Source organism: Talpa occidentalis, unplaced genomic scaffold (assembly GCF_014898055.3).
Source record: "Talpa occidentalis isolate TD23 unplaced genomic scaffold, MPIMG_talOcc4v2.1 talOcc4.15, whole genome shotgun sequence".
Taxonomy (NCBI): domain Eukaryota; kingdom Metazoa; phylum Chordata; class Mammalia; order Eulipotyphla; family Talpidae; genus Talpa; species Talpa occidentalis.
In genome coordinates, this window is record NW_023601543.1 from 11938935 (window position 1) to 11952741 (window position 13807).

General features: G+C 46.8%; 1 protein-coding gene across 1 annotated transcript in view; it reads left to right on the forward strand.

Moving 5' to 3' along the window:
• The first annotated feature begins 2406 nt into the window (after positions 1 to 2406).
• The window catches only part of GPC3 (glypican 3), a 379321-nt gene continuing 367920 nt past the window's right edge, over positions 2407 to 13807 (forward strand). Inside the window, exon 1 of the mRNA XM_037512804.2 lies at positions 2407 to 2727. Coding sequence (XP_037368701.2) covers positions 2553 to 2727 — 175 coding nt within the window. The 5' untranslated portion in view covers positions 2407 to 2552. The remainder of the gene's footprint in view (positions 2728 to 13807) is intronic.

The following is a 13807-nucleotide window of genomic DNA, read 5'->3' on the forward strand; positions in this document are numbered from 1 at the left end:
CGCAGGCCTAGCCCCAGGCAAAATTATGAAGGAGGAGAAGAATGCCAGATACATAGACGGCACTCCAGTGTTGCTGGAAAAAAAGAATGAATGAGCAGCCTTCCGTCCTTGGTCCTTGACGCCTTCTCTCCCCTCCCCCACACCCACGGGCTCACCCGGTGCGGGTTCACTTCCATGGACTACACTTCTCTGTTGCCACAGGTCCTGGTGATCCTCCACGAGATTGCTGGAGAGGTCTTTTCATACAGCAAAGATGGTCATCTCACTCGTTGAAAATGTCCTTAAGTGCTTCCCCAGGCTCCTTCCCTGGGGCCAGGAGGGGGGGCTAATCTGAGCTCCCCAGCCTTAAATCATTACTAGCACCTCCCACCCTCCATGCTAGGCTCTCCCCTCTCAGTCTTTGTTAGAGCTTCTTCTTTTCTTTTGGCACCTTCCCTCCCACCCCCATCTTCTTTTCTCACTGCAACTCCAAGGTTTTCAAGGCTGATTTGAGGACAGCAGGGTAGATTTCTCTGATCCACCCTCCCACTCTTGAGACCTCTGCCTTGGGCGCTCCATAGCCCTCACCGCAAGCTGCCTTCACATTTCAGCTTGGTTGTCTTTCCCATTGGACTTGCAGCTCTTTCGCATCAGGTAGCACAAGTTCATTTGTTTGTATCTCATAGTGTCTGGCACCTCAGGAGGAGTTAAAATATTTGTTATGCAATGAATAAAGGAGTGACCGAGCTCGAGCTCCACGGGTACCTTCTGGCTCTTTGGCCTCTCTTCTCAGCCCATGGAGTTTTGGCATCTCTTGTCCCCTGGCCTCGCAGGCCCTGGAGAATTCCCAGTGCTGCGGCCTCCTCTTTCTTTACTAACAAAATCTTCTCACCTAGATCAGAAGTGACACACCAGATGATAAACAAATTCACACTGAGGTGTTCAATCATTTTGTTATACTCATATTTATTGACTTCCTCTATGTGCAAGGCACCAAGCCAAGGAGTGTGTGTGGGAGGTTGTTACAAAAAAAGATTGCACAGGGTACAGATCCCTAAGAAGCATATAGGTAACGACTAGACTACTCCTTCTCTTGAGAGGCATTTGATTGTCAAAGACCTGGGTTTCTAATGGTGAAATTGAGCTGGATGGGTGGGGATTTGGGTCGAGGAGACTTTTTTTTTAATTTTATTCATTTATTTATGCAAGCACTGGGTACAGTCAGAAGAGCGGGAGGGTGAGAGAATTCACCAGAGCCAGAGCGGGGAACAGAACAGGCAGACCGACGAGATACACTACTGAGGGGAGGAGTGGGCGGCAGGAGAGGTCTGCTGTGCCATGTGGGACCCTCGCTGGCGCCCGGGGATTGAACTGGCGCTGCAGAGGCTGCGGACAGCTTCGCAACCCAGCGCTCCACCGCTGCGCCAACGGGGAGGCCCCGAGGAGACTTTTCAAACAACTTTCTAGTCTATCTGTAAGACGGGCTAGCTCAGGGTCAACGAGGTTACTGTGTAAAATGATTTTGGAATGATTAGAGTGACTCTTAAGGCCCAGGTTATTTTGTTGTCACCAGGTCTGCTTTGCTTCCTCAAGGAGCACCGGGGTCTATCTCACAGGACACAGATTCTCTTAACATCCAGGGATAGGTGCTTCCTGACTTGGTGTGGTTCTCCTCGATCACACCTAGTCAGGCAGCCCCAAGAGCTGTCAGAATTTTTACGTAGTGTTCAAAGGCGAAGCCGGCTGGGAACCCCCAGATTACGACTATTTGTGGGTTGCGTTTGCTGGGTTGGGGAAAAGGTTCGGCTGGAAGGAAGCTCCTGGGTGAGCAGGAAGGGGCAGATTTGGGGCGCGGGAGGAAGACGTCGCGTGGTTCTGGAGACCAGAGACCAGGGGGAACAGGCCGGGAGGGGCACCTCAGCCGGGGACCCGCTCGCACCCCCAGGGAGGATGGAGAGATCGCAAAAATCCAGAGGGGAGAAGCCCTCCCGGCTGTAGGCCAATGAGCGGCGGGAAGGAGGAGTGAGGCTGGGGAACTTCTCCCAGAGCCAGTCAGAGGGGACGGCTGCCGGGAAGCCAATCAGCGCGCCCGAGCCCGCAGCCCCTCTGCAGTAGTTCTGCCAGAGCGCCCTGTGGAGAGCGGCGGCGAGCGGGCAGCTGGGTGGGCTGCCAGGAGCCACCGCCCGCGCTCCGCGCCTCCTCTCGCGCCGCCCCCGCCCGCTCCTCGCGCCGCGGCGCCCCCGCCGCCCCGCCGCCCGGCGCCCCCGCCGCCCGGCGCCGCGCACCCCGCAGGCTCGCGGTGCATCGCGGACGCCGGCCCCGCCGCGCGGCTCCCGGCCCCCCCCGCCCCGCCCCGCCCGGCCCGGCCCCGCCCCGCTCCGCCCCGCCCCGCCCCGCGCCGAGCCCTTCCCGCCCTCGCGCGGCGTCCAGGTAGCTGCGAGGAAACTTTTGCGGCGGTTGGGTAGCGGCGCGTCTCCCGCTCCTCCCGGCCCCTGCCAGGCTCGCCGAGTCTCGGGACGGCTCTCGCCCCCGCTGCCACTCTCCCGCGCTCCCCTCGCTCCGCGCCCGGCAGGATGGCCGGGACCGTGCGCACCGCGTGCTTGGTGGTGGCGATGCTGCTCAGCCTGGACTGCCCGGGACGCGCGCAGCCCCCGCCGCCGCCGCCGGACGCCACCTGTCACCAGGTCCGCTCCTTCTTCCAGAGACTGCAGCCCGGACTCAAGTGGGTGCCGGAAACTCCCGTGCCAGGTGAGGAGCAGTGCCTCGCGCGTCCCCCGCGCCCGGTTCGGGGCCGAGACGCGTGGTGACCGCACCCGGGCGCGCTCGCCCGGCGGGGGCCGCGGTGGCTCGTGCGCCCTGCAGCCGGGCACCTGGGAGGAGTCGGGTGCCCGCAGCCAGGCCGGCTCCACTGAGGGCGGGGAGCGGGCAGGGCAGGGGGACCGGGTCCGCCGCCCGCAGGCTCGCTCTGCTGTTTGGGAAGGTGTGAGTGGAAGGAACGGCGGGGATGGCCTTCTCGCCAGCGCCCATTTTGGGGGAGGGGGGGCGGCGGGAAGGTGGAAGCTGATTTCCGGGCCTCGGCCCACCGGGCCCCCCACCTCCGAGCTGGTGCCTCGGGAATTTGCCACCCTCGCTCACACGGACGTGCCAGAATGTCAGCCTTGGCTGCAGAGCGGCGCGCGCCGTTCTTCCCCCAACCTGCCCCCCACGCCCTCCTTTCCGCAGCCTGGGCTCCGGAGGCCCACGGGCCCAAGTGCAGGCAAAGTTGAGGCCAGATCTTCGAATCCGTAGCGGTAGGGGAAGACACGCCGAGGGAAACTTTCGAGCAGGAGGGTCCCCCCGATGAGGAGCAATGAACCCTATCCTGCAGAAGAGCGTCCCTTATCTAGGTCGGACAGATCGCTTCCACGGCGGTGCGGCTGGCGGGGGAGCGGGGGTCCGAAGATGGTTTAACTCCTCCCCCTCTCCAATTCATCTGCCCTCTTGACAGGCTGCACCCTGGAGGGGACACGATTTTAGGTGGAGGAAAGTTTCTCAACGCCTGCCTTTTGTTCTGCACGCTCGCATCGCGTTGTAAGGGCAGATTTTAACCTTAGCTCAGGGCTGTCGCTGTCAACAGATGAATATTAATGACCTGCCGCGATTGTCCGGCGCTCGGACTCCCGAAAGCTCGCGTTAGAATCCAGCCGGGGCAAGTTGCGGCACCGGCGGTGCGGGCAAGAAGACTGGGTTTCAAACAGGTTAATTTTTCCGAGGTGCGCTCGGAAGAAACGGCCGGCGCTATTCCCGAGCCGCGAGACGCTTGTGGCCGCCGGGGGCTCTCCCCCACCCGTGCGTTCGAGCGAGGCGCGTGTCCCGCGCTTCCCTCCCGAGGGCTCGGGGAGCAGCCCTGGCCCAAACTTGGCTCGTGGCTCTCAGCAAGTCAGGGAGGCGGACCTGAGGGTTGCACCAAGTTGAGAACGCGATGAGCGCCCTGTGGGCGCTGCCAGCGAGCGTTCACTAGCGGGAGGTTACCTAGGCAGCCAGCGCGCCCTGGGCCTTTTCTTTAGGTGGATAAAAAGAGCCGAGCGAGCCTGCTGTTTAGTTGCAAAGGTAATTGGTCACCCTTTTTGGTGCCTGAAATACATTTGCGCTTATGTTAATATTGCTTTGCAGGGTTTCCCTCTCAGGGAGGGTAGAACTACCTCTTCCACTGTTAAGTGTTAATAACGTACCACGTGGGCGTGTGCATGAGCCGTGAGGGGCAACCTATGAATCAGTTCCACAGAGCTGAAACAACAGGCGAATATCCCTCCCCTCGAAGTGCCACGGTAATTAGATTGCTAAGGCCAGAGAACGTGCTTTTGTGGATAATGTAAAAATTAGTCCGCACAGGATGAGCCACCCACCCCCCCTTCCCAACATGAATGGGTCCGGCGCGGGGGCCACATTTGGCTGATGTAAAGCCAGGGAGTAAAGGTTGTGCTGAAAAGAAGAAAAAGACCAGAGGGAAAGCAGAGTCATTTAGCAACCCCCTCTACACACACACACTCCTGCCGGCGCTCGCCCCTCCCCCACCCCGGGCTCTCTGGCTGTCTGCCTCCTCGCAGCATCTGTAGAAAAGTATTGGGAGGCCCACACACTGTGTGTATGAGGTTTGGCCTGGGCTCCCTCCCTCCCCCACTTACTCCCTCCCTCCCAGCTCCCTTACTCCGGGCCTAGGGATGGCCATACTATAGAGAACAGGGACTTGTAGTGGAGATTTTTTGGTTCTCTCCAGTTTTTCCCAAAGCCAGAGAAAACATCCCTTTCCAAGCGTCTTCCCCATATAAAAGCAACATTTCCTACTTCACGTCTATTTACCCAGCACGCGGTGTTGAGCACCTTCTGCATGGCAGGCAATGTTCTGAGGGAGCTAGCCAGGCAGCCGCCATCTCTCCCGGATTTTCTGGGGCAGTGTGGATTTCCAATACTCTGTCCTGGCATGAATCCATGTGTCCTGAATTTCAGTTGGGCCAATATGGTCACCGTAGATATGGCAAACACGGTGAAAATCCTAATGCCCATGTGTGGAAAGAGCTTATCAGTATTTCAGAGAAGAGAGGATAATGGCAGACTAAATATAATGGCAAGCGCATAATTTCAAAATGAATAAATGTGTAATTTGCTGCTGTCGATCAGTGGTTGGAAATTGAAAGAGAGCTGCAAATTATTTGATAGTTGTGAACCATCAGGCTGACCGCTTGACTTTTTTCCCCTGTCTATATTTTAAGCCATGTTCAGTTTGCCCACTCCACTGTGTTAACTGCATTAAGCTTTCCTTGTCCCAGAAAAAAAAAAAAATTGATCACAGGAAGGACAAATCCTCAAGAATGTCCTGTCTCACTTAGGGGGTGCATTTGGGATTGACTGTTAACTTTGGCCATTTGCAGAATTGGGTTAGAATGGTTAAGGTACATTTCTTATGCTAATATGGATGAGACTAAATGGCATTTGGAATCAGCCAGCCTAAAAAATAAATCACTGGCGCTGAAGGACTACACTAGACTTCCACAAAGCTGATCTAAAGCCTTACAATCTCATGTTCCCATTTCGTTTAGAGTGTTCAATGGCACAGGATAGCAAATTCTAAATAGCATGTCCCCCAATCCACAGATCTTTTCATACCCCACTCTCTGCCCCCCCATACCCTTTAAAAAAAAAAGGATTTGTAACTTGGAAAGCACCACAGATGGAAACCAGGCACACAGAGTTAGCATTTGGCAGAAAAATCCATATAACTGACTTTCAGTGCAGCTCTTTTGCCCTTATTTAATTTAGAAAAATTCAGAAAAAAAAGCCAATGAGCTCATAAGTCTAGATGTTTATTTTGTTTTGCTTAACCTACCCACAGGCGCAATCAAGAATGGATACAATTTTAGGCAAGAAAAGTGAGCTAGTAATCAGACAATGATGTTTCCAATTGTCTCAAGGGAATGTTACAGAAGTCTGAAAAAAAATTCCTCTAAACAAAAATCAAGTGTAATTCACTTTATGAATGCCATACACCGGTTTTGGAGGGGGTGGTAAAGGGGAAGGGTAGGAATGAGAAAATCAAACAAACCTTGGTAGTGTTGCAACTCCCAAACGATTGAGGAATCTTGCCTTAGAGGGCCTTGGAAAGTGCGAGAACCAATCGAGAAGGCCAAATGCCCTTATGGGGAAAGGCCTTGAAGAACCAAAATTGACTTGGAGTTTCTCAAAATAGATGAAACAACCTAAGATAGAAATCCTCATTCTTGAAACAAAGAGTTTGGTACCTGTTGTTTTAAAAACGTGAGAACTAGCAACCAGATCTGGGTTGCCAGCTGTGGTTCCCCAGTTAGTTTGAAGCAGTTAGCAGTCCTAATGTCAGAAGGGAGAATAAGAAGTGAGAGGTGTGTGTGTTTTCATGTGTGCGGGGGGGGGGGGGGGTTGGTTCTCTCCTCTGAGATGGCACTGGACATTTGGGTGAGTAGGTGATTTGTTTAAACTTTGAAAAAGTTGCATTATTGTGTGTGAGCTTGGAACAGGATGGAGAATTCTTCCAAATGTGGTCTCAATCTATTTGTTCTGCTAATCCTGATGATTGGTACCAAGATGTGTTTGGAGGGAAGGAAGCATCAATCTGATTGAGGAGGCAGCTGGTGGTTGTTGGTGCACCCTGAGCCAAAAGAAGTCCAAGATTACCCACTTCTTGGCAGGCTCTGTGTTAGGTGCTGGGGGTGCAGCGTGGACTAGTAAGACACAGTCCCTTTTGTCAAGGCACTCGCAGTCTAGCGAGGGAGCATACAAGTAAACAGGCTTCTCAGGAAACATGTAGGATTAAATAGGGTGAAAAGGGCTAGAAAATACCTCCAGGAAATTGGCTGAAATGGTCACAATAGCCAGCCTAGGCAAGGGAAAAGAACTGAAGAGATGAAGTGGAGATAGGGAGAAGTCTCTTAATAGGGCCGCCATCTTAAAAAGAGTTCTCTTAATTCCTGGAGCAAATTCAGTTTGTGGGCATTAGGACATAGAGGCATAGGGAGATTGTGATGGATGCTAGTGATGCAGATGGTGTCAGTTTTGCAGGGGTTTTTTTCTCTCTCTTCCTTAAGGGTTGGTAGGTTGTCTCGAATATTTTGATGCAATATATTTTGGCATTCTGCTACTTCCATCTTTAGAGGTGCAATGTTTGCTGTTCAATGTAGCCTAGAAAAGGGCTGCTTATTACCAACCTGGGAGAAAAGAAGTCTGGATTTATCTGCTATGAGACAAGACAGAAAATATGTTTTCTTCTTAAATGGCAGCCATCAATGACCACGCCAGCTTTAGTGTTTGATGCATATACAAAACCATGGGTCTTAGGAGGTATCTTATTACTCATTTCTAAGAAAATTGAAGATAATCACTTATAACTCGTGCACACGATACATCATTTGGAAAGAATTTCACTAGGGATCATATTGCTCAACTGAAAAGTTCTGGCATGCTGAATTTGTACATTTTTGTGAATGCTTCCTTTTACTCTGATCTCTGGCTGTTTTCTGCATATGGTTATTTGTATGTTTTAGATTATAAGCTTCTTAAAGGGAAAGCTCTGCATTCAATGCAGCTTGCACACCATGCTACAAGCACTGCAGGGCATTTGGTAAATAACTGAATATAATACAATGTTTAGATCCTTACGTATTCTCTATGAACTCTGAAATACTTTCATAAGCTACATGTCATCTTACTTATTTTAAGAGCCAAAGTCCAAATTGTTATGGCACATTACTAAGGTGTGAGGACAAACAACTGGCTCCATATATTTTGACTGGAGACAGATTCAGCCTCACTCAATTAGCTGATGACTCTTATCACCAGGCAGAGTTTTTTTAATGTTGAGTATCCAAAGAACAAACTGAAATTAGCAACATTGTTATGACTGACTTAGTATCATTAAAGAGCAACAATTATTGAATTGTAAGACGTCTCTTAAACTCTCTTTGATTTAATACCAACTAGACCTTCCTCACTAATGTTGACATTACCATATTCGGGAGTTGAGTTATGACACATGACACATGCATATACCCGTTGAGGTACTGCACAGGTTTCTATAGCCTGGGGTCAGAATTTGTGTACTGGCTCCATTCAAGAAACCCTACCGGGTGTGCCAGCATCTATTCAGAACCTAGCCAAGTTTGTAAACAGGTTTGATGTTTTTGGTAATTTAGGGTCTAATGGAAATTGTGGGCAGAGCTCTCCCCCCACCACACTCATCTGCCCATATTTAGCAAATTGTCTTGTTTGAAATAGGATCCCCAACTCTCCATTAAGAAATGAGCATCAGAAAATAGAATCCAAGCCATGGACCCCAGGCTGGCTTTTGGAGACAGCATAACATAATGGGCGTTTGCCTTTTGAGATATAATGACAGGAGAACTTGATTCAGAAAGCAAGGCAAAGGTGGCATATCAGCAGAGAAAGTGAGCGTTTTGAAATGCTGTATCTGAAGGGAAGATGTTTCACTGGACCGATAAAATCTCATTTGAGCACCTTGTTGAATAGACAAAGGTTTTGTTCTGTATTTCAGATTAGGCCAAGTAAAGCTCAGTTATCCAAGTGCTAATTATTAGAAATATTTTCTTGCCATACTTCAACCAAAGGAATCCAGACTGATTACCAAGAAAGGCATTTCACTTTTGCCTCTTTGTGTGTTTCTGGATACAGCCTCATTTGAGTTTGTGTTTTGCCTCACGAGTAGAATGAAGTTAGCATTAGCACTGAAAGGCATTGCTAGGGTTCCAGACAGTTAATTACTTCCAGTATCTGAAATCGTATTGTTATGCTAGATTAGTAAATCTACTAAGCTCTTTGAAGTATACTTAGTAGGCTTATATTGATAAATAACTGATAAGGAGGGATAATTGATAAGGAGAGAGATAAATACAGGTGGAAGTGGCAATAAGAACAGGGACAGGCATGTTTAAGTCATTATAGAAGAAATCCCCACCCGTAGTATTCCATCCATGCTACCTAAAGTCAAAAGAGGTGCATTTCTCACAAGTGATGACTTGGAGGCTATTCTGTATTTCCCAAAAAGTTACATAATAAAGCATGTGTTTATTTCTTAAAAATCCAGAACAAGGCAAAATCTTAGAGTAGAATTTTAAGTGACCTTTTTTAGTCTGCCTTTTGAAAATCAGTTTATTACTGGAAAATTGGAGTTCTTGATTATGGGATCTTTAAGGTACATGTTCATATCTGTGTCTCCCCTGCTAGGCTGGGATCTCCATGAGGTTAGGAGCTGTATCTTATTCATCTTTGTACTCCCAGTGTTAGCAGAGTACATAGTACATGTAAAAGATACTCAATAAATATTTGTAAACTAAATGAATGGAATTAGAACTGTACAGATACAAAATTTCCATAAAATGAATCTGTAAGGAGTTGATTCACTTTTTACTATTATGCTAAAGTTTTTTTTTTTTTTTTTTTTTTTTACAAATAACTACTTTTCAGGTCAGAAATCCATTTGTTGTCTATAGGTAAGTGACAAAGGACAATGCTTTAATTCATTTGTGTGCACTGTAATTCCTTGGAAGAAGTAGACTAGCCAAATCTTACAGAAGGTAAGTATTTTGTGCTTGTTTACAAGACTATACTAAGTAATGTGATAAATATCTCCACATCTATGTAAATACTCATTTTATCTTTATAGATTTGTGGTACTTAGATTTATGAAAATAATGCAACTTCGTGTCAGTTACAGAAACAGACACTGAAAGTATGCACGTGTTTCCTTGGAATTTCATGTTTCTTACCTATAGCATCAAGCCTCATAAATGTACATTTGAAAGGACAGAATCCAAGGTGGATTTTTAATCGTGGAAATTTTATTGGATTAGGATAAAGGGCCTCATGAGAATTCTCTTAATTCCTGTATGCATTAGGGCAAACTTTTAAAGTCAGCTGAGAAAACTCAATTAGTTGAATGGCACGACCCATTGGGAGTTCTTTCAGACAGATGCCAAAGGAGGAAAGATGATGAAAAAGTAAGGGATGATATTCATTTGAAAAATTGATCAGAATTTTATTTGCATACTTTCCTCCTTAATTATGGTGCTGCTCCCTCTGTCCCAAACTCATCATGTTGGTACTTACAGCATGTATCATGCCTTCCTGGGATTTTCCATTGTTCTTTGTCAAATTTTGGTTTAGGTGAATGAAACTGAGGGAAATACAGTGAAGTGAGAGTCAGCGTGATGAAGACACACACACACACACACACACACACACACACACACATTTGAGTTGCATGTGGGCAGAGATAATACAGAGATGTACCCCAATTGCATTTGGCTACCAGAAATACTTTACCTGTATTTCTGCACACTTAGCCTCCATGTTTTTTGAAGTGCAGAGCTTATTCATAGCCACTGCCAGTCCCTACACTCATTGAATCCAGGAGCCATGTTTGAGTCATCATGATATCCTCCAAAGTGGAGAGTAGAGTGCCTTGTACAAAGTTATTAATAAAGGCTGGAAAGAATTTAGAATAAACAGCTAAAACATTGCACAGAGAACTTGATCACTGTAAGTGAAACCCTAGGATGGTATACAGCTAGAGGACGACTGATTTTCTGCATTGTCTAAGTTGATCTGCAGCAGAGACTGAGGAAAGGGTGGTGGAACTGAAGTGTATCTAGCGATTCTTGGTGACCCTGGGAACCTTGTTGCCTCTCTTTCAAAACAAAAACTTGAGGAGGAAGTGACAAGGAGAGAGAAATTCTTAACTGCAGGTTTATCTAAATGTGATGTTTGACTATGTTTTTTTTTAAAATATATATGCACATATATAAATATATATTTGTTATTTTGATAGCAGCAATTAATTATGTGTTATTTAAACTGAAAGTTTTTGTTACTTGTAGCTGTGGGTGGTCTTTCTCAATCATACCTTACATCTGGGTCATGAAAGCCCTGCTTTCATGTATCTTACATATAAACAATGCAGCCACTTATAAAGGCATAACCTGTTTACAGGTTCTGAGTTCTACTGAGCTACTTGGTTTCCTCCTCCACTCACATATTTGTACATGCATACATAAATGCCTGTATCATATCCCTGTATCGGTGTATGGCCTTTATAATCCAGAGAATAAGCCTAATGTACCTGAGAAAAGCTACAGGGAACAGCTTTGCAGAGGGGGTGTAAACTATTTTCAGTTGGATTGGCCCCAAATTGTTGCAGAGTTAATTGGCACTGATACTGTTGAGCTACTGCTCATTTCTCAAGTTCTGTCATCTCCCCAAATACAGCGATGTGATCCTTGTTAAAGTAGTGATGGTCAACCCACACTGTACATTTGGCTCATTTTGGAGAACTACTAGCCCTGGCTGCTTTGTGTGTTGAGCTCCATTGAAAGAGGACTGTGACCCAAGAGGTGGTTTCCAGTTGGGTTTCATGGATTGATTGTATTGGGGACTATGTTTACCTGTTTTGGGAAACAGAAATTCTCAGAAAATGAACCTACTGGTAATAAACTTTGTCTGTTCTCTCTGCATAAATATTTAAATGTTTTTCATTCACTCTTTAGTTCACCTACATTTATCGAGCATTGGAGTTATGCCAGGTACTGAGCTAGGAGCTGATGAATAAGATAAAACCACTGCTTAGGGAAGGAGCCAGATAAAGGAGACTGGAAGTCAGGGCAGCACAGCGAGAGCCACCATGGAGCTGGGCCCCCTGGGGAAACCAGGGGGCTGTTGAGCTATGGAGAAGGGCAGCCTAATTGCCTTGAGTGGGCTGTAGTGTAAAGTATGTGCAAAGGTACAGAGTTAAGAGACAAAATGACACGTTTGTTGGACTAGGATAGTTGATTGGTTGGAGCACAGATGTGGGGAAAGTGGAGAAAAGATGAACTAGAAAGGTAGGCAGGATATGCTGAGGGGTTTCCTTGGGTTGTATCCAAGATTGGTGAAGAGTCATGAAATGAAAACATTTTAAAAAGGAGAAATAACTGAATGTTATTCAGTACGGAGGATGACTGGTGAGTGAGTGGTAGTAGGGCGCTTCAGTAATTCAGGTGAAAAGATGGGCAGGAAAGAGAAGAATAAAAGAAAAAAGTTGAGAGAAAAGAGGAAGTAAAGTTGATGTGATTTGGTGACTGGCTGTGTGAGGACAAAAGGATGAATCTAGAACATTTCCTGGGTGGTCGGGTTATGGTACATGACAGGTGCTCCGTAAATATTTGTTGAATAAATGAGTGAAGTATAAGAGGAGCATCTTTTTAAGGGGTAAAATAATGAGGGGTCCTTTGCTCTTGGAGGAAGAAGTGTCTGCTAGGTAGATGAGGTTGTATTTTATATCTTAGAAGCAGAGAAATCAGGGCTGGAGATACATACTTGGACATTATCAGCATATTAGATGATAATTGACACTCTGGGAATAGATGAGATCACTGGGAAGGAGTGCATATAATCTTTTGGAGTTCAGGAGATGCATAGTTGGGACTCATCAGCATATAGGCTCACGTTAGAAGTCATGGGTGTGGATGATATTTTCCAGGCTTTTCCATGTGACATGTCTTAAAAATGTATTTTACCGACATCTGGTGATTTAAAGAAAAACTGCCAAAGACTTCAAGAACTGTCCTGATTAAGAGAAAGTATGAGTATTTGTTGTCGTGGTCCAAGATTTCACAAATAAGATAATGTACTACCAAACACACATGCAAGAGTATGCGTGTGTGTGTGCCTGCACACACACACACACACACACACACACACAGTCTTACACTTAGAAATACATTAGAATCAAGGGATCAGACTTCTGTTATTTTTGATAGCAATAATGATTACTGTGTGTTATTTAAACTGTTTGAAAGTTAATTGTTATTTTTTAGCAGTGGGTGGTCTTTCACAGTCATACCTTACATGGTGTTGTGAAAGGCTTGCTTTTATATATCTTATGGCCAAACAGTGCAACAGCTCAAAGTGTCTGCAGTTCTGAGTTGCACAGACCTAACTCCTTCCAACATGGAGGCCTGTTGGACCCTCCCATTGGTGAGCACTCTCCTACTTTGGAGAATGAAAGCTGTAACATTGTATTGCTTTTCGAGCTCTGGTCTCTAAGTCACTTCAGATTGGGACCTGCTGGCTAGTGTCAGAACATGTGGTTTCAAGCAAATGCTATGAATGTGTGTAATTGGGCTGATCTTAAGTGTCAATGGAGATGTAATAATTTTTTGCTTGGGGGTGGAGAGAAGGTTGTATAATTTCCTGTTTCTCTGCCATGAATGGTTTCTTTAATTTTGCTGCTATTTCAGAGATTCCTTCTTCAGGTTTTGCACTTTCATTCAACATAAGCTTGAAACTCCTTGTTCTCCAGTAGATGGTATGAGGCCACTTTTAGGTGATGGAAAAGTTTGGGAGGTCCAAAAGGGAAGATCATTCAAATCATTTACTGAGGGTCTACTGTGTGCCAGTTGCTTCTGTTTAACCCCTCATTTCATCTACAGAGCAAATCTGAAAGGTAGGTGGTGTCGTCTCCATTTTACAGATGAAGAAACTGAGGTCCAAGAAAGATTGACGTTTCCAAAGGCTGTGTAAGTGGTGGAGCCAGGCTCTTGCATCCAGTATTGTCTCACTCTTATAGTTCATGTTTTTTCCAGTATACCCATTGGATTATGAGGGAAAGGAATATGGTCTGGATATAAAGTATTTGACATAAATTCCCACACTCCTTTGACTTTTGGGACATTGTATGCTCTGGGTTCCTCTCCTTCTTGTAAAGCTGGTTCTGTCTTTGCTTGTTTGCCCTCTCCCTCCCACCCTTTAGTAGTTGCAAGTGTTCCAGTAG